Source organism: Poromitra crassiceps (genome assembly GCF_964638095.1).
Source record: "Poromitra crassiceps genome assembly, chromosome: 15".
NCBI classification, from domain to species: domain Eukaryota; kingdom Metazoa; phylum Chordata; class Actinopteri; order Beryciformes; family Melamphaidae; genus Poromitra; species Poromitra crassiceps.
Window position 1 is genome coordinate 25,799,329 of NC_139634.1, and position 25,146 is coordinate 25,824,474.

The 25,146-nt window shown below is 45.8% G+C and overlaps 1 protein-coding gene across 1 annotated transcript; it reads left to right on the top strand.

Annotated features, from left to right (window-relative positions):
• Positions 1-1,557: 1,557 nt before the first annotated feature.
• naa15a (N-alpha-acetyltransferase 15, NatA auxiliary subunit a) lies at positions 1,558-25,120 on the top strand. The gene is made up of 20 exons (XM_083652441.1): positions 1,558-1,724; positions 4,693-4,777; positions 5,634-5,738; positions 6,794-6,951; positions 7,948-8,082; positions 8,932-9,085; positions 10,391-10,510; positions 10,976-11,071; positions 11,167-11,273; positions 11,420-11,492; positions 11,649-11,818; positions 14,636-14,788; positions 14,947-15,075; positions 15,738-15,951; positions 18,387-18,580; positions 21,398-21,506; positions 22,630-22,728; positions 22,857-23,000; positions 23,507-23,604; positions 24,483-25,120. Exons 1-20 carry the CDS (start codon positions 1,671-1,673, stop codon positions 24,699-24,701), a joined length of 2,616 nt encoding a protein of 871 aa, XP_083508567.1. The 5' UTR covers positions 1,558-1,670; the 3' UTR covers positions 24,702-25,120.
• Positions 25,121-25,146: the final 26 nt, after the last annotated feature.

A 25,146-nucleotide genomic window follows, 5' to 3' on the forward strand; every position in this document is an offset into this window, starting at 1 on the left:
TCTCAGGCCAAAAAATATGTCAATCAAAAGTGATAATCTCAAAGATGTTGATGTCTGTTAAGTCACTGTCTATCGCAGACTGAGTTAACACAATGGCCCATTGATGGAACATGGAAGCGTTTGCATTTTCAGTGTTGCAGCATTTATGAACTTGGAAGCCATTTACACCTGTCACTAACATGCGTTTTCGGTGATCGGATTGCAATCTGATAGTGCTTGACCACTTGAAAGTACAGGTGTAAACACCAGGTTGCCTTGCTTATCGGCAAAGGTGCACATGACTTAAGACCTTTTACAAATAGGTATCGAGGGCCTTCTGATTAACTTCAGCATATGATCTGCAATTAAATACGATTATTTATTTTAGAATGGGACACTGCCCCAGCACTCCACAGTGTTATTTTTGGCAGAACAGGGTTATTATGGGAATAACAGCCCAACCAATTATAAAAGCCGAAGAGCTGCTTGACGTATTTGAAGCAGGACATCAACTCGTAACAATACAATACCCCAGATAGTTGTTAGCTCTTGACTGTTACTTACTACAGTTAGGCTACTGTCTATGGCATAATGCTAAGCTAAGGTCAGGCTTCAAAGCAAGCACGCCTTTGTGTTGCAGACAGCAAGGTAAAGCGCTTCAAAACATAATCATGAATCCATTAACTCACAAGTCACCATCTTACCTTTGCTGACACACACTGCCCGACATAATAACCGACTGAATGTCATTTTAGACACAGGACAGGTTAGCCACACAGGACCGATGTGCGATCGTCTCGGGCTGCGGTTGATTAGACTTCCTGGCTGGAAGACCAGACTAGAGGATTCAAGATACATCGGTCGATGTTGCGAGTTTGACTCAACGTTTACAGAATAGGATAGAATTTAAATTTATGTCAATTTAAACTCTATTTTATTGTTGTTAAAGTGTGAATTGGGAGACTGGAGTGAAATTGGTTTTATATTCGCTTGTTTTGCCCGTAATAGCTTAGTGACAACTGCATAAATTAATTCCAGGTTAGTCTTATTTTGTACAGTGAACTCATGCCAAAGTCCCCATAAAAATGTCAATTTGCATGTGACTTCCACAATCACAATCAATTCGATCAATTAGAACTTTTTCTCCTGGCATTCCCATCTTCTCCGTGGATGGACAAAGTACTGCTTGGTGAATATATGCCGAATTTTACAAACTAGATAACGTTTCGTAAACCGTGTAAAGTTGTCTTACTTTGGGTCAAATTGTGCCGATAAACAAGGTAGCTGTAAAATGTATAGACTTTTGACTAGAGCTCGGCCATCAGTTCGGCGTAAAGATGCGAGAACGAAACGTAGTCAAACCAGTATCCATCTAACTGACTGGTTGGTTGTGATATTTTGTAACACGCCACACGCCTTACATTTGATTTTGATGAAAGATTTGGTCAGTGTTTCAAACCGAACCAAACCAACGTGATAGCATCTCCCTGCTTGTTTGGATGGACACGCAGACTCAGGGCAGCGTGACCCGGAGGAGGAGGAGACGCTGCTCTGCCATTTTGCTCGGTCGGAGGGGGCCTCGGCTCGGCTTCAACACGTGAGAGAGAGACACACACAAACAGCCCAGGATCTCTGACTCCAGCAGGACATTATTCATGTGTGAAGCTACAGAGGCATAGCAAGCTCACATCATGCCCACAATCACTCTACCGCCGAAGGAGAATGCTCTCTTCAAGAGAATCTTGGTAGGCTAAATGCCTGACATAACGTTAGCTTTGTTAGCTAATGCTAGGTTGCCAAGTAGCCGTAATGTCTAGCAGTCACACCAGGTAGCTGTTAGTGAATAAAACAAGAATCAGCATATCAAACGCAATGTCTTGACTAGCCAGAGCAGTACAGTGAGGTATTTAAGCTAACGAGCAAAATAGGTCAGAAACAAACGTGCCCCATGCTTTGGCCTTGCAACACAAAGTAACGTTAATGTTATATCAACGACACATGACAAGCATGTGTACACAACTTTTGTGGCTAACCTACTTGCCATAGTTAACATTTTGCAGCTTGTAACATTAAACTGAAATTAGATTAAACTGAAATTAAGTTTAGATTTTCTCTAGCAGTCTAGTTAACGTTACCTAGTATACATTATCGTTATACTGTACGCCAGAAATCCACCAAAATGTGTTGCTTGGTGGATCACTTGTATACATTTGCTCCTAATGATTCAGAACAGGTCCACAAATGTTCTATGGGGAAGATGACTGCTGAAAAGCAAGGCAATGTGTAAACTGTAAACTTCCGTCACTAGGGGTTTGAATGAGGCATGAGGCACGCACGGTGTTCTCTGCAGAGCTAACGTTAGCTAAACGGCTAGCTAACAGTCAGGTTGGTTGAGCCGGTAGCATGGCCGCAGCTAATGACAGCGAAGTAAAGTGTGTGTGGAGTGTCTGGCGTGTTGTGCAGAGTTTGAGTGGGTAGCTAGCCACGCCCACTTGGGTGCAAACTGTCAGCAGCAGCAAGCTGCTTGTAAATTACTACTGTACCAACAGTTCAGATATGAATAGAGTTCGGAGTATCTTACTTGCTCTATCCAATGTTGTCATGCATGCAGCATCTGAAGTGTGACTCAGTGGTGCACTGCAAAAAGTGAAAACTTTTTAAGTGAAAATTCTATTTGGTACAATAACTCCAGTATTTCTTGTTTTCTTTTTTGGTCAATGTAATCTTACCTTAAGAAAATTAAACTTTATTTAACTTAGATTTTCTTAAAACAAGAAATAGGTTTTGTTTCTTGTTTCTCTTAAAACAAGATTAAATTGACCAAAATCAAGGTGGGATGGGATGAAATCAGCAAAATTGTCTCCCAATGGAATAGGAAAATTCAGCTAATGCAAGTAGGGTTGCACGTTATGGATTTATTCACCCGATACGATAGCCGATAAATATCTGCTTCTCCTGGCCAATAACTGATAATTATTTAACATTTTCCTATTAAAACAAGGCTAGGTCGACACCAAGGGAACAGCAAGGGAAAGCAAGGGAAAGCATTGGTCGTAGTAGGCACCAGCGTTGTTAATGTGGAGGGCTCTCTGTGACGTTGTTACTTATTTTCTTGCTTACTAACTAGGTCAGGGCATACAATTCCTTTTGCAAACTGGGGGGGGGGGGGCTTATGTTATTCAGATTGGGGGGATTTATAGAGGGGGGGATTTTTTCATCCGATACGATAACCGGTAAATATCTGCTTTGCCTGTCCGCATTATTAATTTCAAAATGTTGTATTTTTGATAAATGTAATTTATATAGCGCTTTTCTAAGAAGTCAAATACACTTTACAGTACATGGGTTAAAATAAAACAATACTTTAAAAACAAGAAATACATTATTTGCAAAGATATCACACATGACATAACACGACATGACATTTAAAACATTTCTTAACCTGTAGTTTATGCACACCCGGGGTAAGAAAGGCAGATGGAGTTTGCAAAGATGGATGATTTAATATTCCATAGCTCTGACCTAACAATGTAACTGACATCACTATGAACACAAAACAAAGAACACTTCTGATATGAGTGTTTTAGTCAAGTGTATCACTCAATACATAACATAATAAACATGCATCCCTAAATGCAAGATAATTATCTAGTACTCCATATTGGACTTATTGTACCAATACAGGATATTTTTTGCTTGATAACATTTTACTTTTTACAGTGTGCTTTCTCCTCAAAATTGGCTACCTATCTGTTGAAATTCCTTTTGTCTGTGTTTTTGATTGCCCCCTTGGTTGCTGTGAGTATCTGTCCTTTCCTTGTGCCAGTGAGGGATTGGGAGTGTATTAGCATTAGCATTAGCATTGTACTGGGAGTTGGCAGGATTTCCTCAGTTGTCTGTGACTGTACCGAGCCAGCCAGGCAGGCAGCTTGTCTTATTACATCTTGTCATGGCATGTGGCTGGTGTGAACAGTCTCACCTGTTAACAAGGACGCCGAAATGAAACTGCGTGGCTTCAGCGTGACTTTGGCGTATGGTGTGAACGGCCACGAAAGGTGCTGACAGGGTTCTGCGCAGCCTCGACTTGGAGCCTTGCCGCCGCCGAGGGGCGACAGCGAGACTGTGTATACTCGAACGTTAAAACGTTACACGTCCAAAACGTTATCGTGTCGTTTACCAAGAACTTGCAATCATGTCGGTGGGGGGACATTTTATTGTCCCTCCATTTCAAAACTCATTCCGTTGAGCCTGCAGAAGGCTTTGCTAGATGAGGGACAAGCACTGTTAAATGAGGAAATGGCATTTCCTCATTCCTCACAACAAGGAGTTGACGCCGCGGAGTCACATTTTCGAGGAGCTGCACGCCCCCTCCGCCAAGCTGCGCTGATAGGACGCCCAGCTGCGGCGACCCCCTCGGCACAGCGCCGGCGATTTCGCTCGAGCATAATTTGCGCTTAAGCGTGGCTGAAAACACATTTGCATTAGAGGACTTAGCAGACCTGCATATTTGAACATGTATGTGAATTATCGGCCCGTACTTTTGAAATAATCTGTCCTTGAAACGTGCTTGAAATCTATCATTACAACAACCTGACAACCCTGCATTCAGCCAATTAACAATTGACCCCACCATGATCTGAAGATTAGTGCAGCAGTGAATGGCAAGCCCTCAAGACCCCTGCTGTAAACCTGCCTCTCTGTGTTGTTTCTTAGAGATGTTACGAACACAAGCAATACAGAAATGGACTGAAGTTCTGCAAACAGATCCTGGGAAACCCAAAGTTTGCTGAGCATGGAGGTAAGTGCAGCTTGGAGCCGCTAACTAGGACTGTTGATGTTGTATTCTGCTCATTCAGCCAGTTTTTAATAGAATACAGAATACCTTATTTCAGGGATGCAAACTTGTCACCTTTTGGCGAAATTCGCCATTTGGAACCCAAAATAGGTCATTTGTGTAGATACGTAGAGTTTTTTAAATGGGGGGGGGGGGGGGGGGGTGGGGGTCGACTTCTGAGTTGTCAAAAAGATCCACACTGATCATCAGTGTGCAGCAGGTCTGTCTGTGTGTGTGTGTGTGTGTGTCTGAATGTCCCCTTCTCCTGTCCCCTGGCTTGTGGTTGTCTTGTCTCTTCTGTCCCCTGGCTTGTGGTTGTCTTCTGTCCCCTTGCTTGTGGTTGTCTTCTCTTCTGTCCTCTGGCTTGTGGTTGTCTTCTCTTCTGTCCTCTGGCTTGTGGTTGTCTTGTCTCTTCTGTCCCCTGGCTTGTGGTTGTCTTCTGTCTTCTATCGGCTTGTAGTTGTCTTCTGTCTTCTGTCCCGTGGCTTGTGGTTGTCGTCTCTTTTCTGCCCCCTGACTTGTGGTTGTCGTCTCTTTTCTGCCCCTTGACTTGCGGTTGTCTTCTCTCTTCTGTCCTCTGGCTTGTGGTTGTCTTCTCTTCTGTCCTCTGGCTTGTGGTTGTCTTGTCTCTTCTGTCCCCTGGCTTGTGGTTGTCTTCTGTCTTCTATCGGCTTGTAGTTGTCTTCTGTCTTCTGTCCCGTGGCTTGTGGTTGTCGTCTCTTTTCTGCCCCCTGACTTGTGGTTGTCGTCTCTTTTCTGCCCCCTGACTTGCGGTTGTCTTCTCTCTTCTGTCCCCTGGCTTGTGGTTGTGTTCCTCCAGAGACCCTGGCCATGAAGGGTCTGACCCTGAACTGTCTGGGGAAGAAGGAGGAGGCCTACGAGCTGGTGAGACGAGGCCTACGCAACGACCTCAAAAGCCACGTCTGTATCCTCCACCTCTGGCCATCACTCTCTCTCCATCTCTCCATCACTCATCACTCTCTCTCCCCATATCTCTATCTCTCTCACCACACTCCATCTCTCATTACACTCTCTCCATCACTCTCCATCTCTTTCTCTCTCCCCATCTCTATCTCTCTCCATCACTCTTGCCATCTCTCTCTCCATCACTCTCTCCACCACTCTCTCATCTCTCTCATCACTCTCGCCATCTCTCTCCATCACTCTCTCTCTCATGATCTCTCTCCATCACTCATCACTCTCTCTCCCCATATCTCTCTATCTCTCTCCATCCCTCATTACACACTCCATCACTCTCTCTCTCCATCACTCTCTCATCTCATCACTCTCTCTCCATTAGGGATGGGCAACCAATTTACAATTTTCGAATAATTATGATCAAGATCGACTTTTATTATTGAAAGTTGAAAATCGTTTATTTATTTATTATTTATATATATTTTTTACCGGTGCCTGTCTCTTTAAGAATGACATTTGTCCATGTGACGTTGCCGTAGGAGCTGCGCACCAGAGCTGTGCACTGGAGCAGAAGGGCTCTGGGCTCAGCTGAAAGTAGCAGCACCCAGTAGCTCTAGAAACGCTAGAAATAGTAGAAATGGTCTTAAACTGTCTATATCACAGCAACACTCTGCCACAAGGAAAGGCTTGTTACTGCATGAAGAAAAGCTGATATTCTGTCTACTGTTCCCTGGGCCATCTCGGTGCTACGCTAATACTAACGTTAGTACGAGAAAGCGACCACTGCTCCTGGCCTGCCCCCCAGAGGAAAGGACATGCCTGGATGGGTTAAATGCAGAGGACACTTTTCACCGGCCACCGTCAGCATGAGTGTGTTGTGGCCGCATGCATGTGTTGTGGTGTTCGTGTGACAATAAAAGACGGGGCTTGTCCCGTTACGAGAGAGAGAGCATAGGCTAACGTAGGCTCAGAGGCCCATACCCATATAGGTTGCTGTGCTGCCGGGAGCTTGCGGACTGTGTTTTTTTGTTTTGTTTGTTTGCGTCCTTAACCTCCTCCCAGGCTGGCACGTGTACGGCCTGCTACAGCGCTCCGACAAGAAGTACGACGAGGCCATCAAGTGTTACCGCAACGCCCTCAAGTGGGACAAGGACAACCTGCAGATCCTCAGAGACCTGTCCCTGCTGCAGATCCAGATGAGGGACCTGGAGGGCTACAGGGTGAGGACAGAGGGGGGTTTTCAAGATTCAAGATTTTTATTGTCACTCCGTTGTACAAGTACACATGTGTGAAATTCTTATGCTGTGGGCTCCGTTACAGACAAGGTGCAGTAGGCAAATAATGTAAAATGACAGCAAACAACAAATGGGGCACAAAATCACAGCAGGCAACACATAGTCAATAAGGCAACAGTTAAATAGGGCAAACAATGTAAACAGTGTGTGTGAGGGCAATAAAGGCAACAGTAGTATAGGAGAGGTAATAAAGTAAAGTAAAGTGATAACGTATTAAAATAGAATAAGATAGAATAAATAGGTACTTGAAGCTGTCCACCCTTTCCACCACTGTGCCATTGATGGTAACTGGGGGTGAGTCTCCCTCTCCTTCCTGTAATCCACAATGACCTCCTTGGTCTTAGACATGTTCAGGGATTGGTGGTTGTCCTGGCACCACTGTTCCAGGGCATCCTCCTCTTTCCTGTAGGCCGTCTCATCGCCATTGGAGATCAGTCCCACAACCACTGTGTCGGCCGCAAACGTCACGCAGTCGTGGGTGTAAAGGTCGTACCAGAAGGGCCTAGAGACACAGCCCTGCGGCGCTATGCTGATGGTCAGTGGGGAGGAGGTATGGGTGTCGACCTTCACCACCTGGTGGCGGTCTGTCAGAAAGTCCTGGATCCAGTCGCACAGTGCTGTGTTCAGGCCCAGATCCTTGAGCTTGCTGACCAACCTGGAAGGCACTATGGTGTTGAACGCTGAGCTGGAGTCCATGAACAGCATTCTCACATAGGTGTCAGGTACAGGCTGATGTACTCCGAAATCAGGTGGGAAAAATGTGTGCATATATTGGGATCGGCAATCGGCCAAAATAATTGGAAAATATTGGCAATCCCTAGTTCGAGATGCAGAGAGAGGGAGCTGAGAGTGAGGAGATGACCATTGACTCTGTGTGTGTGTGTGTGTGTGCGCGCGTGCGCTCCCCTTCTCTCTCTCCAGGAGACTCGGTACCAGCTGCTGCAGCTCCGCCCGGCCCAGCGGGCGTCGTGGATTGGCTACGCCGTGGCCTACCACCTGCTGGAGGACTTTGAGATGGCAGCCAAGATTGTCGAGGAGTTCCGTAAAACGCAACAGGTACGACCACACTGAAGTCTTCTTCCTTTCAGGGATGCAAACACGGTGCTTTTGGCGCATGCTGCAGTCAGTTTGGGTGACTTTTGTGAATGGTGGAGATCTCAAGTCTTTTTCTAGAGGGGGGTGGGGGGGTATGGGTGACGGAGGAATCTCCTGAACACACTGTTACGCTCATGAGTGAACTGCATTAAGCAAAAAAACAAAAACAAAAACCTTACCGTCAGGATTATGTCATTGGTTACGAATACTAGCCAGTCAGAGGCAGACTAGCCAGAGTAAGGCGGGTCTTGTCAAGTCCAGTGAGATCCATAATACAGTATATCACTAACATTCACGAGAGAGGAGTAAAATCAACAAACTGCGATAGGTATGGGCTGAATACGGGTGGAGATGGAAACCCTTTGACAATTGGTGCGACAAGTTAACCTGTTTGCTCTGCATTGCCATACAACCAGCAGAGAGAAAGTTGTTGATATATGGAAACACAAAGCAAGATGCCACCTTGCTACTGCATACTGCATCCTCAGTGGTTTTCTGATCAAAAACAGCTCCAAGTTCCTCACCTGGAACACGCTGGAAAGAACTGCCTGGTCATAAGCTGCCATCAATCACCTACTGTATGGTGGCCCACAGAGGACAGTGTTCAAATTCACCTGGCAACAGGGTGAGAATTATTGCAATTATTGCAAAATGATTGTGGGCATTTTTTACCCTCTCCTCTTGGATTTTCAAGGCTGTTTTTTCCCCAACCTCCTCCAGATAGCTCCACTGATCAATCATCCCTCACTTCGAGCAATCATCCCTCACTTCTGTGTGTGTGTGTGTGTGTGTGTGTGTCTGCATATCCAGACGTCTCCAGACAAGGTGGACTATGAGTACAGTGAGCTGCTGCTGTATCAGAACCAGGTTTTGAGGGAAGCTGGGCTGCACAAGGAGGCCCTGGACCACCTCAACAACTATGAGAAACAGATCTGTGATCAACTGTCTGTGGAGGAGATGCGAGGTGGGTCTACTGCCATTAGCATACCAACACTGTTTAGCATGTTGTATCTTTATGCCTCCGCTAACAATTGCCATGGCGGAGGCATTATGTTTTCGGGTTGTCCGTACGTCCCATGCTCGTTAACGCGATATCTCAGGAACGCCTTGAAGGAATTTCTCCAAATCGGGCTCAAACATCCGTAAGGGGTCCGTGGGGAAACAAGACAAACAGAACCCAAGTTTGCAGTTAATTTCGCATTAGCCATATGCCTGTAAGAATATCTATTACAATGATAATAATGACAGAGCAGGGGTAATCTTCTGTGTAGGGGCTGTTCACACAACGTTAGCGTTTTGGCATGGAAAAAGCGCTGCCTGGAGCACTTATTGTGAGGAAATAAATGGACGGACCATGATAGAGTGATCTGACATTAGCTTAGCAGCTGTTAGCCTACCTCAGTAAACTCCAGAGGTTGGATGGTTAACGCTTTGTTCGAGTAGACAATTGTGGAAAAATTGAAGGCTTATTCCAATACATGTCCGCTATAATCCATACTGCTTTATGATCACGCAAATCCACTGATTAGGCTACAACGTCTGATCTTCTGTCAAAAAGTGTTAACTGCTAACTACTGCAATAATGTTAGCTGCTAACTACTAGCCACCTTATTGGCACTTTCCAAATCAGCCCTCGGTTCCACTGCGCTGTCCTCATACATCCACCCTCATAGCTGTTGTTCTCTGACGGTGGCTTGTAGCCTACTCTGGCTCCACAACAAGGAGATATTCTCCGGCTACGCCACCATTTTCGTGACGAGCTGGGAAATCTTCTCTGCCCTGATAGCATCACAACCACGGCGTTTGTTACTGCTAGCAAACAAGGTAATGCGACACTGCTTTTCATCTGCCCCGTTGACATTCTCCTTGTGCTTTATGCACATGTCGTTAAGCATCGAACTGGTATGTCTATGTTTTCCTAGTTTAACTTTGCATATCTTGCACTGCACAGTCTTTCGTCATGTCTGTCAATACATCCAAACATTACTCTGATGCTGCGCAATGGTGCCTAGCTGTATCGCGTACAATCTGTATCGTGTATATATGATCCACGTGGGGGGTGGTGCGAGTACCCGAACAGCTGAAACGTTACTCGAGTACTGACGTTACAAACGAGTACCCGAGTACTCCCGCCCATCCCTAGTGTTGAGGTCTTAAAATATATTGAAAAGGTCTAAAGGTCTAGAAAGGTATTGAAATTTACGTCAGTATTCCTGCATTTACAGTACCCCAGAAGGGACTGCAACCGCTAACATCTGTCTGTCTGTAGGAGAGCTGCTGCTGAAGCTGGAGAGACCTGAGGAGGCTTTAGAGGTCTACAGGAGACTCCAGGAGAGGAACCCCGAGAACTGGGCCTACTACCAGGGCCTCGAGAACGCCCTCAAGCCAGGTAAACACAAGGCTTAAAAATGCCCTCAAGCCTGGTAAACACAACGCTTAGAGCCTCATAGGGCCTATAGAACACCCTCAATGCAGGTAAACACAAGGCTCTTAGAGCCTCAGAATTTCCTCAAGCCAGGTTAGAGCACACATAGATCAGAAATCACATAGATATATAACTCTTCTTGCAACTGTCTTATTATGTGTTTCATGTAATGAAATGTAAAAAGGGTAGGCTTCAGCCTACACCTTTTCGGGCCCTTTATGTATAACGTACATTATTACTGCAGTGCATCTATGTGAAACTGACAAATAGACTGAAATAAATTACTATTACTACTACTGCTATTACTACTACTACTACTACTACTCTAGCCAGATTCAGTCTTTCAATAAAAGCACCTTGTTTTCTAATTTGTGTGCTTGTGTGCTTGCGTGCGCTTGGGCTTGGGTGTGTGTGTGTCTCTTTCTCCAGGTAGCATAGCGGAGCGTCAGAAGATTTATGAGGAGGCCTGGGTGAAGTTTCCTAAAGGCCTGGTTCCCCGCAGGCTGCCTCTCAACTTCCTCATAGGTAAATACACTGTAGTTTTCAGCTGAGGAAATTCTGGAAAGACAATGTATTTAAAATGTTTACATAATGCACCTTTAATGTGTTGTGCTGGCTAGGGGAGAAGTTCCGTGAATGTCTGGACAGCTACCTGAGGATGAACTTCAGCAAAGGCTGTCCGCCCGTCTTCACCACCCTCAAATCCCTCTACACCAACAGAGACAAGGTAAGGCTGGTGGTATAGTTACAGTACGGTATAGTTACAGTATGGAGGTGGATGGGTGGGGGTGCTGTGTACATGTGGAAATTGTAGTTGTCACTCCTGGACCAAAATAAAAAATTTAATTTGTAATTGGTTTTCTCCTCACACAGGTTTCAATCATTGAAGAATTAGTAGTTGGTTATGAAACCTCTTTAAAAAGCTGTCGAATGTTTAGTCAAAACGGTGAGTGCTGCTTATACTTAAACTTTTAACCTTTTGTCATTTTGACTCAGAACCATCTGACTCATAGCTAAAGCCACGCGGTACGGGGCTCAGCAGTGGGAATAGTGTATATAACGTGTGTGTGTATCTATAAGGTGTCTTCTGTCAAATGTGTAGATGATGGGAAGGAGGAGCCTCCCACCACCTTGTTATGGGTGCAGTACTTCCTGGCGCAGCACTTTGACCACAGGGGGCAGCAAAGCCGCGCCCTGGAGTACATCAACGAGGCCATCGACAGCACGCCCACACTCATCGAACTCTTCCTCATCAAGGCCAAGATCTACAAGGTTCGTACTGTAATGTATACTGGGGGGGATCACAATAACCGATATGGCGGCCGATATGGTAATTTATTATGCCTCTGCCGGCGAAAGCCGGGTCGAAGGCATTATGGTTTTGGGTTGTCCGTCCGTCCTTTCCTATCAGTGATTAGATATTTACTGGCCAGGAGGGGTTTCTCCAGCGAGCGATGGTGACACAGATAGAGACACATACACACACACACACACACACACACACACACACACACACACACACAGAGATGATTTTAACACATTGAGTGCCACAGCGCTTCAGTAAAATTGTCTGCAGCCTGTGCCAGATTCACTTCCATTCAGATGAAAACAGCTATAGAATTTTTTCTATTATGGCTATATTGACGGGACTGGACTTTAATGAAACATTGAACACTCCTGCTTCTTCCAAAGAAGAAATTTTGTTTCTAGACAGTTCCATTATGAAATGACAGCCTTTGAAAAAAGTGCACTTTCAAGGGTTTTCTGTCGTTTTTTTTTTACTTTCCAAGATATACCGTAAATTCCGGACTATAAGCCGCGGCTTTTTTCCCGTTTTTTGGCCCCTGCGGCTTATATAACGGTGCGTCTTATCTATGGATTTTTTCAGAAAAAAAAAAAAAAAAAAAAAAAAAATCTCTCTTTTTTAGCACTCTTTCTAACTATAAATCCACTTCTGTTTTAATTTCCTCTCTTGCCCTCTTTTCACCACACCGCGGACACTGTGTGCACTGTAAAAATAAACAACGGTGGTGTTGTGTTATGTTGTTTTGTTGAAATGTTGTAATACGGTAAATGGGAGCTTCCTCAAACAGCCATCTCTTCCCGACAATCCCCTCTGTGCGTGACCACTTACATATGGTAATTACGGTAAGCAAACGGCCACTCGGGCAACAACTCCCTCCCCCGACTACCAGGAGAAAATCACAAACTTCGGCGAATTCACACAAAGGAAGATCAAGGAATATTCACAACAAGACGAGCAGTAGAAGCAACACTCTCACTTACCATGGGGAAGGTACGCAGAAATTCACACGAGGCAGCTTTCAAGTTGAAAGCAGTCAATCTCGCATTAAAAGAGAGCAGCCGCCGATCAAACAGAGCAGCCGCGCGTAACCTGGGCAAAAGGGACTGTCCGTCCGGGGGAGAACTACTGAACAACTCCCTCCCGACTATCAGGAGAAAATCACAAACTTCGGCGAATTCACACAAAGGAAGATCACGGAATATTATAGGAGTGTGAAAACATCCACAATTACCAACGGGTTCCAAAACGCTGGACTGCTGCGGGATGAAGAGGATGACGCCACGGGGACTGCCCCCTAGTCCGATACCTCACGAGTCCGATACCTCACGAGTCCGACACCTCATGGTTTTGGGTTAGGGTCTGGGGGAGGTTAGGTTTAGGCGTGGGGGTGGGAGAGGTTAGGTTTTGGGTTAGGGTCTGGGGGATGTTAGGTTTAGGCGTGGGGGTGGGAGAGGTTAGGTTTTGGGTTAGGGTCTGGGGGAAGTTAGCCTCTTTTTTCGGACTCGTGAGGTGTCGGACTCGTGAGGTATCGGACTCGTGCCATGGCACCTGAAGGAGAGAGGAGAGTGGTTGACGAAGCCACCCTGAACCTGTTCGTTTCCGACACTGAAGATGAGGACTTTGGTGGTTTCAGTACGCAGGAAGAAGAGGAAGACGAGGATTAGTGACTTGACTTCTCTGGTTACAGGTTTGCTGCACATATACGGTAGCCTATTGTTGTGTGATTTTGTCTGGGGATTAGTGACCTGACTTTTGTTTTGTTTTGTTGAAATGTTAATAAATGGGAGCTTCCCCAAACAGCGATCTCTTTCCCGACATTCCTCTCTGTGCACGAACCCTTTCATATGGTAATTAAACATCAAAACACCCGCGGCTTATAGTCCGGTGCGGCTTATAGAAGAAAAAAATAGTCAATTTTGGTCCCGCGGCTTATACACCGGTGCGTCTTATAGTCCGGAATTTACGGTAGTCACTTTTATGAATACCTTTTCCACTCTAATTTCGAGCACATTCACTGACTCTGGCTGGTGTTTTCTGATGTGGTGGCGTGGTGTTGTGTCTGTGCAGCCTGCGTGCCCTCTCCCCCCCCCCCCCCCCCTCTCCACCTCTGAGCTGCGGGCTCCTCCCACACGCACAGAGTTTGTTTTCTCGACTCCGTTTTTGCCCCGGACGGATCCCAGCGCGCATCAAGGAAATGATGCGCGCTGGCAAACGCGACTGAACGAAAAGGCTTGGCCGTTCGGCTTCGGATGCTGGCTTTCTGGCAGGAAATCGTGTGGAGATAGATAGAAGCATAAGAGCTCAGTTGTGAGCGCGGATGCAGCCGAGCCCACTCTCCGCTGCAGACAGAGCAATATATACGGCTCTGGCTGAAGCATGCATCGGTTTCCTCTTTGATCACGGCTTTCTCCGCTTTCTCCTGCACAAAGTAAAGGATCTGAGGTGGGTGGCGCAGCTTCCGTGACGATGTTTAAGGTGGCGCCGTGTGATCCCTTGAAGGGATTCATGCTCACTGGCTGGGTACGACCTTAAACAGCAGAATTATGGAATAATATGAATTATGATTTTAGGACGTCCACAGACGTCCTTGGCACTCCTCGTTACTTTTTTTTAGGACGTGCACAGACGTCCTTGGCACTCAATGTGTTAATTGCAACACTGAAAATGCAGCAATTCACAAGTGTGGATTGACCTGTGGATGGCCAAATATTTCCATGGAAAAATGTATTATTTAAAAAGGTGAGACAAAAACACCTCTTCTCCCCCATCCCCTCGCTCTGCAGCATGCAGGCAACATGAAGGAAGCTGCCCGGTGGATGGACGAGGCCCAGGCCCTGGACACCGCCGACCGCTTCATCAACTCCAAGTGTGCCAAGTACATGTTGAAGGCCGGCCTCGTCCGAGAAGCAGAGGACATGTGCTCCAAGTTCACACGGGTGAGACAGAGAGAGAGAGGGGCTGCTACATGAACCATTACTGGCATTAATGGCAATCGATTTATCGCTGTTGAGAATTTTATCAAACATATATTGACTGATTAATCAACCTGACAGACCCTCCTAAGTGAAACGTGTGTGTGTGTGTTGTGTTTCAGGAGGGCACGGCGGCGGTCGAGAACCTTAATGAGATGCAGTGCATGTGGTTCCAGACAGAGTGTGCCTTGGCCTATAAAGCCATGAATAAGTTTGGAGAGGCCCTGAAGAAGTGCCACGAGATCGAGAGGGTGAGTTCTTCAAACCACCGGGGTTCCTACGCAGCTCTGGAAAGACTGAAAAAGTATTAAAAATGGATCCTAATCTGCAGCGGTCGGTCGCGCAAAGACTGCTCGTCATGCATCAATTCTCAAGACAACTCAGTTCTACTTTGGTTGCCTGGCAACAAACAACACTTTACCACTCCGCTTTGTTTATGCCACTTTTTTCAAAGTGAGGCGGGTCACTCCTTACTGTAGTATTGAATGAGTGCACTTAAAGTTATGTTTAGATTGTTATAATGTAGTATTTAATGAGTGCACTTAAAGTTATGTTTAGATTATGTTATAATGTAGTATTGAATGAGTGCACTTAAAGTTATGTTTAGATTACCTTATGGACATTGATTTATGTCAGTCGGTGTTTAGGAACCCTGCCAATCATCTCACATATTCTGATATTTGTGGCTGTGAAGAACAATATTCATCTATACTGTGATATGGCCTATTTAGCAGGGCCAAGATGTCTATCTGCCTAAATCATATTGAACACCAGATATCTTCAAAACTAATCAAGTTCTGGAAAAAGTCTGAAATGTTTTAACTGAAAATGGGTATGAACCCTGAGCCATACTCCTCCCCTGTTGGATAGAAATGAGTCATGTGCACAAGTCTTTACTTATTCCCTCCATCAGCACTTTGTGGAGATCACAGATGACCAGTTTGACTTCCACACGTACTGCATGAGGAAGATGACGCTGCGGTCTTACGTGGACCTGCTGAAGCTGGAGGACGTCCTGAGGCAGCATCCCTTCTACTACAAAGCTGCTCGCTCCGCCATCCAGATCTACCTGGACCTTCATGACAAGCCTCTGACCAACGACAGCCAGGAGAGCCAAGCTCACCAAGGTTAGAGAGAGAGGAGAGCCAAGCTCACCAAGGTTAGAGAGAGAGAGAGGAGAGCCAAGCTCACCAGGGTTAGAGAGAGAGAGAGGAGAGCCAAGCTCACCAAGGTTAGAGAGAGAGAGGAGAGCCAAGCTCACCAAGGTTAGAGAGAGAGAGAGGAGAGCCAAGCTCACCAAGGTTAGAGAGAGAGAGAGGAGAGCCAAGCTCACCAAGGTTAGAGAGAGAGAGAGGAGAGCCAAGCTCACCAAGGTTAGAGAGAGAGAGGAGAGCCAAGCTCACCAAGGTTAGAGAGAGAGAGAGAGAGGAGAGCCAAGTTCACCAAGGTTAGAGAGAGAGAGGAGAGCCAAGCTCACCAAGGTTAGAGAGAGAGGAGAGCCAAGCTCACCAAGGTTAGAGAGAGAGGAGAGCCAAGCTCACCAAGGTTAGAGAGAGAGAGGAGAGCCAAGCTCACCAAGGTTAGAGAGAGAGAGGAGAGCCAAGCTCACCAAGGTTAGAGAGAGAGGAGAGTCAAGCTCACCAAGGTTAGAGAGAGAGAGAGGAGAGCCAAGCTCACCAAGGTTAGAGAGAGAGGAGAGCCAAGCTCACCAAGGTTAGAGAGAGAGAGGAGAGCCAAGCTCACCAAGGTTAGAGAGAGAGAGAGGAGAGCCAAGCTCACCAAGGTTAGAGAGAGGAGAGCCAAGCTCACCAAGGTTAGAGAGAGAGAGGAGAGCCAAGCTCACCAAGGTTAGAGAGAGAGAGGAGAGCCAAGCTCACCAGGGTTAGAGAGAGAGAGGGGAGAGCCAAGCTCACCAATGTTGGAGAGAGAGGAGAGCCAAGCTCACCAATGTTAGAGAGAGAGGTGAGCCAAGCTCACCAAGGTTAGAGAGAGAGAGAGGAGAGCCAAGCTCACCAAGGTTAGAGAGAGAGAGGAGAGTCAAACTCACCAAGGTTAGAGAGAGAGGTGAGCCAAGCTCACCAAGGTTAGAGAGAGAGAGAGGAGAGGCAAGCTCACCAAGGTTAGAGAGAGAGAGAGGAGAGCCAAGCTCACCAAGGTTAGAGAGAGGAGAGCCAAGCTCACCAAGGTTAGAGAGAGAGGAGAGCCAAGCTCACCAAGGTTAGAGAGAGAAGAGAGCCAGGCTCACCAAGGTTAGAGAGAGGAGAGCCAAGCTCACCAAGGTTAGAGAGAGAGGAGAGCCAAGCTCACCAGGGTTAGAGAGAGAGGAGAGCCAAGCTCACCAAGGTTAGAGAGAGAGAGAGGAGAGCCAAGCTCACCAAGGTTAGAGAGAGAGAGAGGAGAGCCAAGCTCACCAAGGTTAGAGAGAGAGAGAGGAGAGCCAAGCTCACCAAGGTTAGAGAGAGAGGAGAGCCAAGCTCACCAAGGTTAGAGAGAGAGAGAGCAGCCAAGCTCACCAAGGTTAGAGAGAGGAGAGCCAAGCTCACCAAGGTTAGAGAGAGGAGAGCCAAGCTCACCAGGGTTAGAGAGAGAGAGGGGAGAGCCAAGCTCACCAATGTTGGAGAGAGAGGAGAGCCAAGCTCACCAATGTTAGAGAGAGAGGTGAGCCAAGCTCACCAAGGTTAGAGAGAGAGAGAGGAGAGCCAAGCTCACCAAGGTTAGAGAGAGAGAGGAGAGTCAAACTCACCAAGGTTAGAGAGAGAGGTGAGCCAAGCTCACCAAGGTTAGAGAGAGAGAGAGGAGAGGCAAGCTCACCAAGGTTAGAGAGAGAGAGGAGAGCCAAGCTCACCAAGGTTAGAGAGAGAGGAGAGCCAAGCTCACCAATGTTAGAGAGAGAGAGAGGAGAGCCAAGCTCACCAAGGTTAGAGAGAGGAGAGCCAAGCTCACCAAGGTTAGAGAGAGGAGAGCCAAGCTCACCAAGGTTAGAGAGAGAGGAGAGCCAAGCTCACCAAGGTTAGAGAGAGAAGAGAGCCAGGCTCACCAAGGTTAGAGAGAGGAGAGCCAAGCTCACCAAGGTTAGAGAGAGAGGAGAGCCAAGCTCACCAGGGTTAGAGAGAGAGGAGAGCCAAGCTCACCAAGGTTAGAGAGAGAGAGAGGAGAGCCAAGCTCACCAAGGTTAGAGAGAGAGAGAGGAGAGCCAAGCTCACCAAGGTTAGAGAGAGAGAGAGGAGAGCCAAGCTCACCAAGGTTAGAGAGAGAGGAGAGCCAAGCTCACCAAGGTTAGAGAGAGAGAGAGCAGCCAAGCTCACCAAGGTTAGAGAGAGGAGAGCCAAGCTCACCAAGGTTAGAGAGAGGCGAGTCAAGCTCACCAAGGTTAGGAAGAACCTACAAAATGTGGAATGGATGTAATTTAATCCGCTCATAACTTTTTGAGATATCCTGCTGACAAACAGACAAACGTGTCAAACACAAGTACTGTAATGACCTGATAATACTGCTTTGACATTCCCAGGGAATTGTTAGTTTGCTCTCTCCAGAGAACCTGACAGATGTTTGCTCTCTCCAGAGAACCTGACAGACAAGGAGCTGAAGAAGCTGCGTAACAAACAGCGAAGGGCCCAGAAGAAGGCCCAGCTAGAGGAGGAGAAGAAGAATGCTGAGAAGGAGAAGCAGCTGAAAAACCAGAAGAAGAAGAAGGAGGAGGACGACGAGGAGATTGGCGGACCGAAGGAGGAACTCGTACCGGACAAACTAGCCAAGGTAAGGAGATCGTACCAGACAAACTGGGCAAGATGACTGGGGAATGGAACGCCGCATCAGCTCGAATCGCCAATATTTGATTGGTGGAAGAATAACACAAGGTCCCCAGAGGTCCTTGGTGGATCAAGGCCTTCAAAGTTTTTGAAAATAGACACGGACGTGGGTCATTGAAAGTGCTTGAATTGACATATTTTGGGTATGTATTTTGTAATATATATATATATATATATATATATATATATATATATATACCGGTATATATAAAATATATATCCACATATATGTACTGTATATGTGTGTATATATATATATATATATATATATATACCGTATTTCCTCTATTAGTGGCCTCTATTCCATTACTGGCCTCTGCTCTAATATAGGACGGGGAGCACGGCCTGCTCGGGCAAATAAAGGCCCCTCCCTCAATACAGGCCGGGTCAAAAAAAAAAAACGAAGGAGCAAAAACTACGGTGAATACGGTACTGTAAATTTCCCATACCCACAACGCATCTACCCGGTTACATTGTATCCGGGTCAGAGTACTGCTGGCGTCTGTTGTTGATGACTGCCGCTTCTGCCCGCGTCCTTACTTTTCGTTATTGTTAGCTGTTCGTGTGTTTATTTTGTTTTGTTCTGTTCTGGTCCACCCGTCCACCGTGTCTCTCTGTCCTATCCTCCCTGCTGTTTGATCGTTCCCGTTTTCCCCTCGGCTGATCAACACGTCCTCACCACCCTCTGCCTGGATTAGCCTACCCGTCAAACTGATCGATCACTTCCTCGTTCATGTCTCCCCTCCGCTGATCAACACGTCTCTGGATTACCTTCTCCCGTTGGATTTATCATTCCCTCTCACTGCCTGGACTCCATCTGCTTCGCCCCTCCATGACCGACCCGTTGCATGCCATATCCTATCGCTGCCCAGCCGTGCTGCGCTGCGTGACCCACGTCCTGGGAGGCAGTCTCCACTACCTCGCCATTTTGTGGGCTCACGAGGAGGAGGAGGAGGATACTGAGTGAGTGAGTGACCACCAATATTTATTTGCGTGTTTGGTTTTATGCAATATTTTGCAATAAAAGTCATGAAAATAAAGGAGTATGTCCATGAGAGTTTAATATTAAGAAATAAAGGCCTCACTCAATTACTGGCCTCTGCTCTAATATAGGACGGGGGCTCTCTGCGGCTCAGTAAATAAAGGCCCCGGTTACTATTAGAGGAAATACGGTATATATATATATATATATATATATCTAAGTGATGCGCGGGCCGCAGTTATGACCACGGATATCCCGCCCCGGGGCCGGATCATAAAAATAAACATTCTGATTAATAGCGGATGAGTTGCGGGCGGTTGAAACGATGTAAGCTACATCTTTCGTTAGGCACATTCTTAGTCGCCTATTGTAGATCCCCCAAAGGACCCACGGCCGTAAACAAAACAATAGCCATTAGGGATGCACGATATATCGGCAATCATATCGGTATCGGCCAGTATCGGCCGATTTTTTAACATATCGGTCATATCGGTATCGGTCAGATGTTGCAATGTTAATATCGGTTATCATTATCAGCCAAATTCTTCACATTGATATGAAATAATGCAGTAAATCTATGATTTATGGGCTTTTCCAAAGGCTTTGCAAATAAAGAAATGCATAACTTTTTCAAATTCAGTGTTAACATGTGTTTTTCAGTATGTACAAAATGTGATGATCATAAAAATGTGGTTTTATACAGATCATATCGACATCGGTAAATATCGGTTATCGGCCATAACAGCAATGTTAATATCGGTTATCGGCATCGGCCAAAATTTTCATATCGGTGCATCCCTAATAGCCATGTGCTAGGTCGCTAGGCTCCACTTTTAGTCCATATATGGTCAATGATGTCACCCTCAAAAAGGAGTCTCCGCTGAAGACGTGCGCGTTCGTATTTTCCCATACAATGAGGCAATCAACTCAAGTAAACTAAACTTAAAGCTATAGCGTTAGCTGAGTAAACTACATGAGGGCAAGTGGTGGACTGGACATAATACAGCATGGAAGTTTATTTGGTAGTCTTGGACTGCAGCGATCGCACCAACGGCAGCAGAAACCGTAAGTTCGATCCTTTTATAGCGTTGTGAAATGTCGGGTGAATGGCAGGCGCGGATCTATAAATAGTATGAAATAATTTGTGCGGATTTATGGCGGGCGGACGGTTCATGCATACACGCGGATTAGGATGGCATAAAAGCTCATCCGCGCATCTCTAATATATATCCACATAAAATGCAGCCGTTTTAGAATCAGTAAATAAGTGTATCTTGTTAAATAAAAGTCCTTGTTGTCCAGTCCCCCTTTCACCTGGCTGCCTGGGTGTGAAAAGCTTCTCCAACTTTGAGGGCTGTTATCTCTGAATGTGGCTTTTAGGAGTGTGAACCTTCAAATAAGCATATCTCTGAATGCTGAAAAAACTGAAAAATGACCTCGGCCTAAATGTTGGTCGAAATACCAGCTGCTGTCGTGTGTGTGCGCACGCACGCGTGTGTGTGTGTTTTACTTATCACGTAACAGCACAGTTGAGGTGTTGACGCATTCAAGCCTCTCTTTTTAATAGTTGTCTGTGGGCTTCTGTAAAGCTGATAGTTCTCGTTGGAAACATTCTCAGTGTTGTAACAGTAATTAACCTTGATCCCTGTCTCAAACAATGCTGTGTTGGGTCCTTGCATTTTGAGGGAATTGGGCCTGGAAAGTCCTTGAACTTGATGTTTAAGAAGGTGGGAACTCTGAATTATCAGATGATTCAGTGGATGCTTTTGGGTTTCCCCTCAGGTGGAGAATCCTCTGGAGGAGGCAGTGAAGTTCCTGACCCCTCTGAAGAACCTGGTGAGAAGCAAGATCGAGACTCACCTCCTGGCCTTTGAGATCTACTTCAGGAAAGGTCAGGCAGGTTACAGATGACCACTAGGGGGAATCACAGAGTAACTCACCTATGATACTATCACAATACGTTGCCCACTCCACGATAACGATGTTGTCACGATAAAGTGATTCTGTAATACACGATACATTGCAAGACAAATTAATTTAGGATACATCTGTGTAATTGAAGAAGAAAAAATACCCCTTAAAAGGCACACACAAAAAGCAGGTAGTTTCATACAATTTGACAACTGAGAAGATGAAACAATGTACAACAAATTGTTTTTGAGAGTTTTTTTTTATTTTTGTACATGAATGACATCACTGGTCCCCAGCTTAAACTCAAATAAACTCTCAATAACTGTCAAACTAAATGAATGTCGGCAAAACTGTTTACGGCAAAACTGTTTTTATGCCTCTGCCGACGATAGCTGAGCCGGAGGCATTATGGTTTCGGATTGTCCGTCCACCCATACGTCCGTCCATCCGATGTTCGTTAGTGAGTCAATTCTGGGGGGAAACACTGAACTTGTAATTTCTTGCCAAATGGTTAAAGATATTGGATGCCGGTACAAAATATTGCCAACCTCAATCCAAAAAGCTGGGTATCAACCAAAAACCCTGTATCAGTTGAGCCTTAAGCTGTAGCGTGACATACTACAATTAGCACTTAGGCTAACTTCAGGATCCATCCTTGGCTTGACCCCTGACCTTAGAGCAAAGAATGGGTAGGAAGCTCAAGAGGATCATGCATAACGAGGATCACACAATCTGTTGTTTTTAGCGACCTGAGGAGCTCCTTTAGCGACAGGCTTGTTATGTCCAGATGCTCTTCAGAGAGATTTAAGTCTGCTGCACACGGTGACATTTTTTTATTAACATTGTCGTTGTTGACTGTCGCTGTTGATGATTTGGTGTTGACGATGTTGATGTACTGAGGACTGTTGTAAATGTCGCCATCCATGTCATATGGGGCTGTGTCTGTGTCTTATTCTGTACTGCTTGTGATGTGTATAGCTTTTTCTATTATAAATTTATAATATATATATATAATGTATTATTATGGTGGCACTGAGTTTCCCCCCTGGGGGATTAATAAAGTATCTTGTAACTTCATATTTGTTGTGCTCTTGTTGCTCCAGATAAATACCTGCTGATGCTGCAGTCGGTGAAGCGAGCTGTAGCCATCGACCCTTTAGACCCGTGGCTCCACCAGTGTCTAGTGCGCTTCTTCAAAGGAGGTGAGTGAAGTCACCACCCAGCTCAGACCCCCCCCCCCCCCCACAAGTTTAATTCAAAACAACTTTCCAACATTTCTAAAACCATTCACTTGCATGTTTATTCACTTGTGTTTGTTTTGCGTGTGCAGTGAGCGAGAGCGTGGAGCTGGCAGGTGCGGTCAGGACGGTGTTGAAGCAGGAGATCTCCAGGCTGTTTGGGGAGAGCAACCCTCAGAGCTTCAACAAGAACTACCTGAGCCAACACTCAAACTCCATCCCACACCGACTGGCCGGTACCCACACCACAAACACTATACACAATTTTTTCCCTTACTGTACCGAAAATGAACCGAACAGTGACTTCAAAACCGAGGTACATACCGAACCGTGATTTTTGTGTACCGTTACACCCCTAGTACCACCCCTAGAAGGGAAGGACAAAGTCACTCATGAGTACATGGCTGATTGCTCTTCAGAAACTGTTTTAGTTTGGATTTAAAATTATCCCAATTATGATCTTGTTTAAGATGTGTGGTTAATGAATTCCATAGTTTAAACCTATGTACAGCGAAAGCTGTTTGTCCATGGGAGGTTTTGCGATAAGACACTTTGCAGTTCCCTACAACAGCACCCCTAGTGGTTGTGCCAGAAACCCCAAGAGGTTTCACCATATCACTGAGAACACAAGGAGCCTATTTAATGAATCCAGGTTATTATATAGGTTATGTGAGATGACTACTGTACTAAGTATCCTGCCATGAAGCTTGTAATCAGTGGCAGTGTTTCTCTCCTATCCTAGCTGCTAAGATGATGGTCTACCTGGAGCCTTCTTCTGACAAGATGGCCTGTGAGCTAGCTACGTCTCTGGACCAGTCTCTCACTGGAAGCAGCATCAAGGTACGCAAGAACTCACCAATCATTTACCCAGAGGCATTGATGGACTATTGAGATAACTTATTCCAGGCTCCGCCAATAGTATGAAACGGTATTCATCCGGTCTACTAAATCAAAGCCTAAATGGGCGTGGTCACATCTCCCCTTGAATATCGTGAGTTCCCAAAACTCCACACATATAAACACAACCACAGATTTAGCTACTACATCTGCGAACTTCATATGTAGCTCTAGCTAATTGTTACCTGCTAACGTGAGCTCCTGTTGCCAAATATTGTGAGAGTGTGTTGCTGAGACAGAGACTCGTACAAAGTAAATGTTCTCCTGATCTGTCTGTCTGCAAAATTTCATTTTAGTGTCAGAATGTTCAGAAAGATATGTGGCTTGTGGAAAATGGGCCATGTTAGCATTGTTAGCACAGATGGTCATCTGTCTGGCTCTGTTTAACGTTAGCTAGCAGACCACCGACAACTTACTAGCATTCACTCACCAGAAAAAGTGGAAACCACCTTTCTTTGAGGTACGGTTCAACAAGGTGCAATCAACTGCATCACAAGAAGGCATATTTATCTATGACATAAGACTAATGTCAAATTCAAGCGGAGTTGGTAGTGTGGGAATCCCTGCAGTACCGGAATCGCAGACTCTAAAATAATGGTTGCATATGCAGTCTCGAACCCTGAATGGAGCGCTGGACTGAAAGGCATGTGTCACTGTCTTGTATTTCACGTCTTAAAAAACAAAACAAAAAAAAGTTGGCTACCGGCAATGGGTGTCGAAAGTTAATATAAAATTAAGTGAAAACTGATCCCTGATTATGTACTGTATATATTCCATTATCTGTCCAATGGAGATCGTGTTCTGTGTTCTGTGTTCTATAGATTTGCACTGAGGTCCTGGAGGCTCTGTGTGACGGCCAGCTGGGCGTGGCTCAGACGAAGGTGGCCGAGGCTTACAGGGCCGCCTGCCACAAGCTCCACCCCCACACACTGGCCTTCATGCCGCCCGGTTACCATGACAACACCCCCGGTTACCATGACAACCACGCCAACGTCAGTGCCAACGGCGAGCTTTCGGCCGGTGAGCACGACGACATGTGAACAGGCCCCACCTCCAACCCCTCCACCCCCACCCCCACATTGCACTGATCTGGATGGACTGAGCAAACACCCCACAGGAGGGAACGGAAAAACGAAAGGCTGAGAAAAAGGGAGCAAAGAAAACAACGGCCATTTTACTTAAAAAAAACAACCATACAACAAAACATAAAAACAAAGACCCTGTCCGCAGCTATTGTGTAACTGAGAGAACAAAGAAATCTCGTTTGGGGAAGAGAAAAGGAGGATTGTGTGGAACGGGCTGAAACGGCTTCCAGAAAAACGTCTAGGTTTTCTATAACTCCTGTTTTCACACCCTGTCCTCCTGGTTACAGGTGCATCTGCTTCTCACGTTTTTAACAGAAAAAAAGGTAATTTATATATTACAAAAGTGACAAAATAATTAATAAAACCACATTTGCAAAACCAAACAGGACCATTGTAATAG

What these genes read in the sequence shown, in the direction of transcription:
- naa15a (XM_083652441.1), top strand. Translation starts at nt 1,671, where the DNA reads ATGCCCACAATCACTCTACCGCCGAAGGAGAATGCTCTCTTCAAGAGA. An exon ending in GTCTGTGGAGGAGATGCGAG is followed by an intron (nt 9,086 to 10,390) that starts GTGGGTCTACTG and finishes GTCTGTCTGTAG; the next exon opens with GAGAGCTGCTGCTGAAGCTG. An exon ending in TCAAGGCCAAGATCTACAAG is followed by an intron (nt 11,819 to 14,635) that starts GTTCGTACTGTA and finishes CTCGCTCTGCAG; the next exon opens with CATGCAGGCAACATGAAGGA.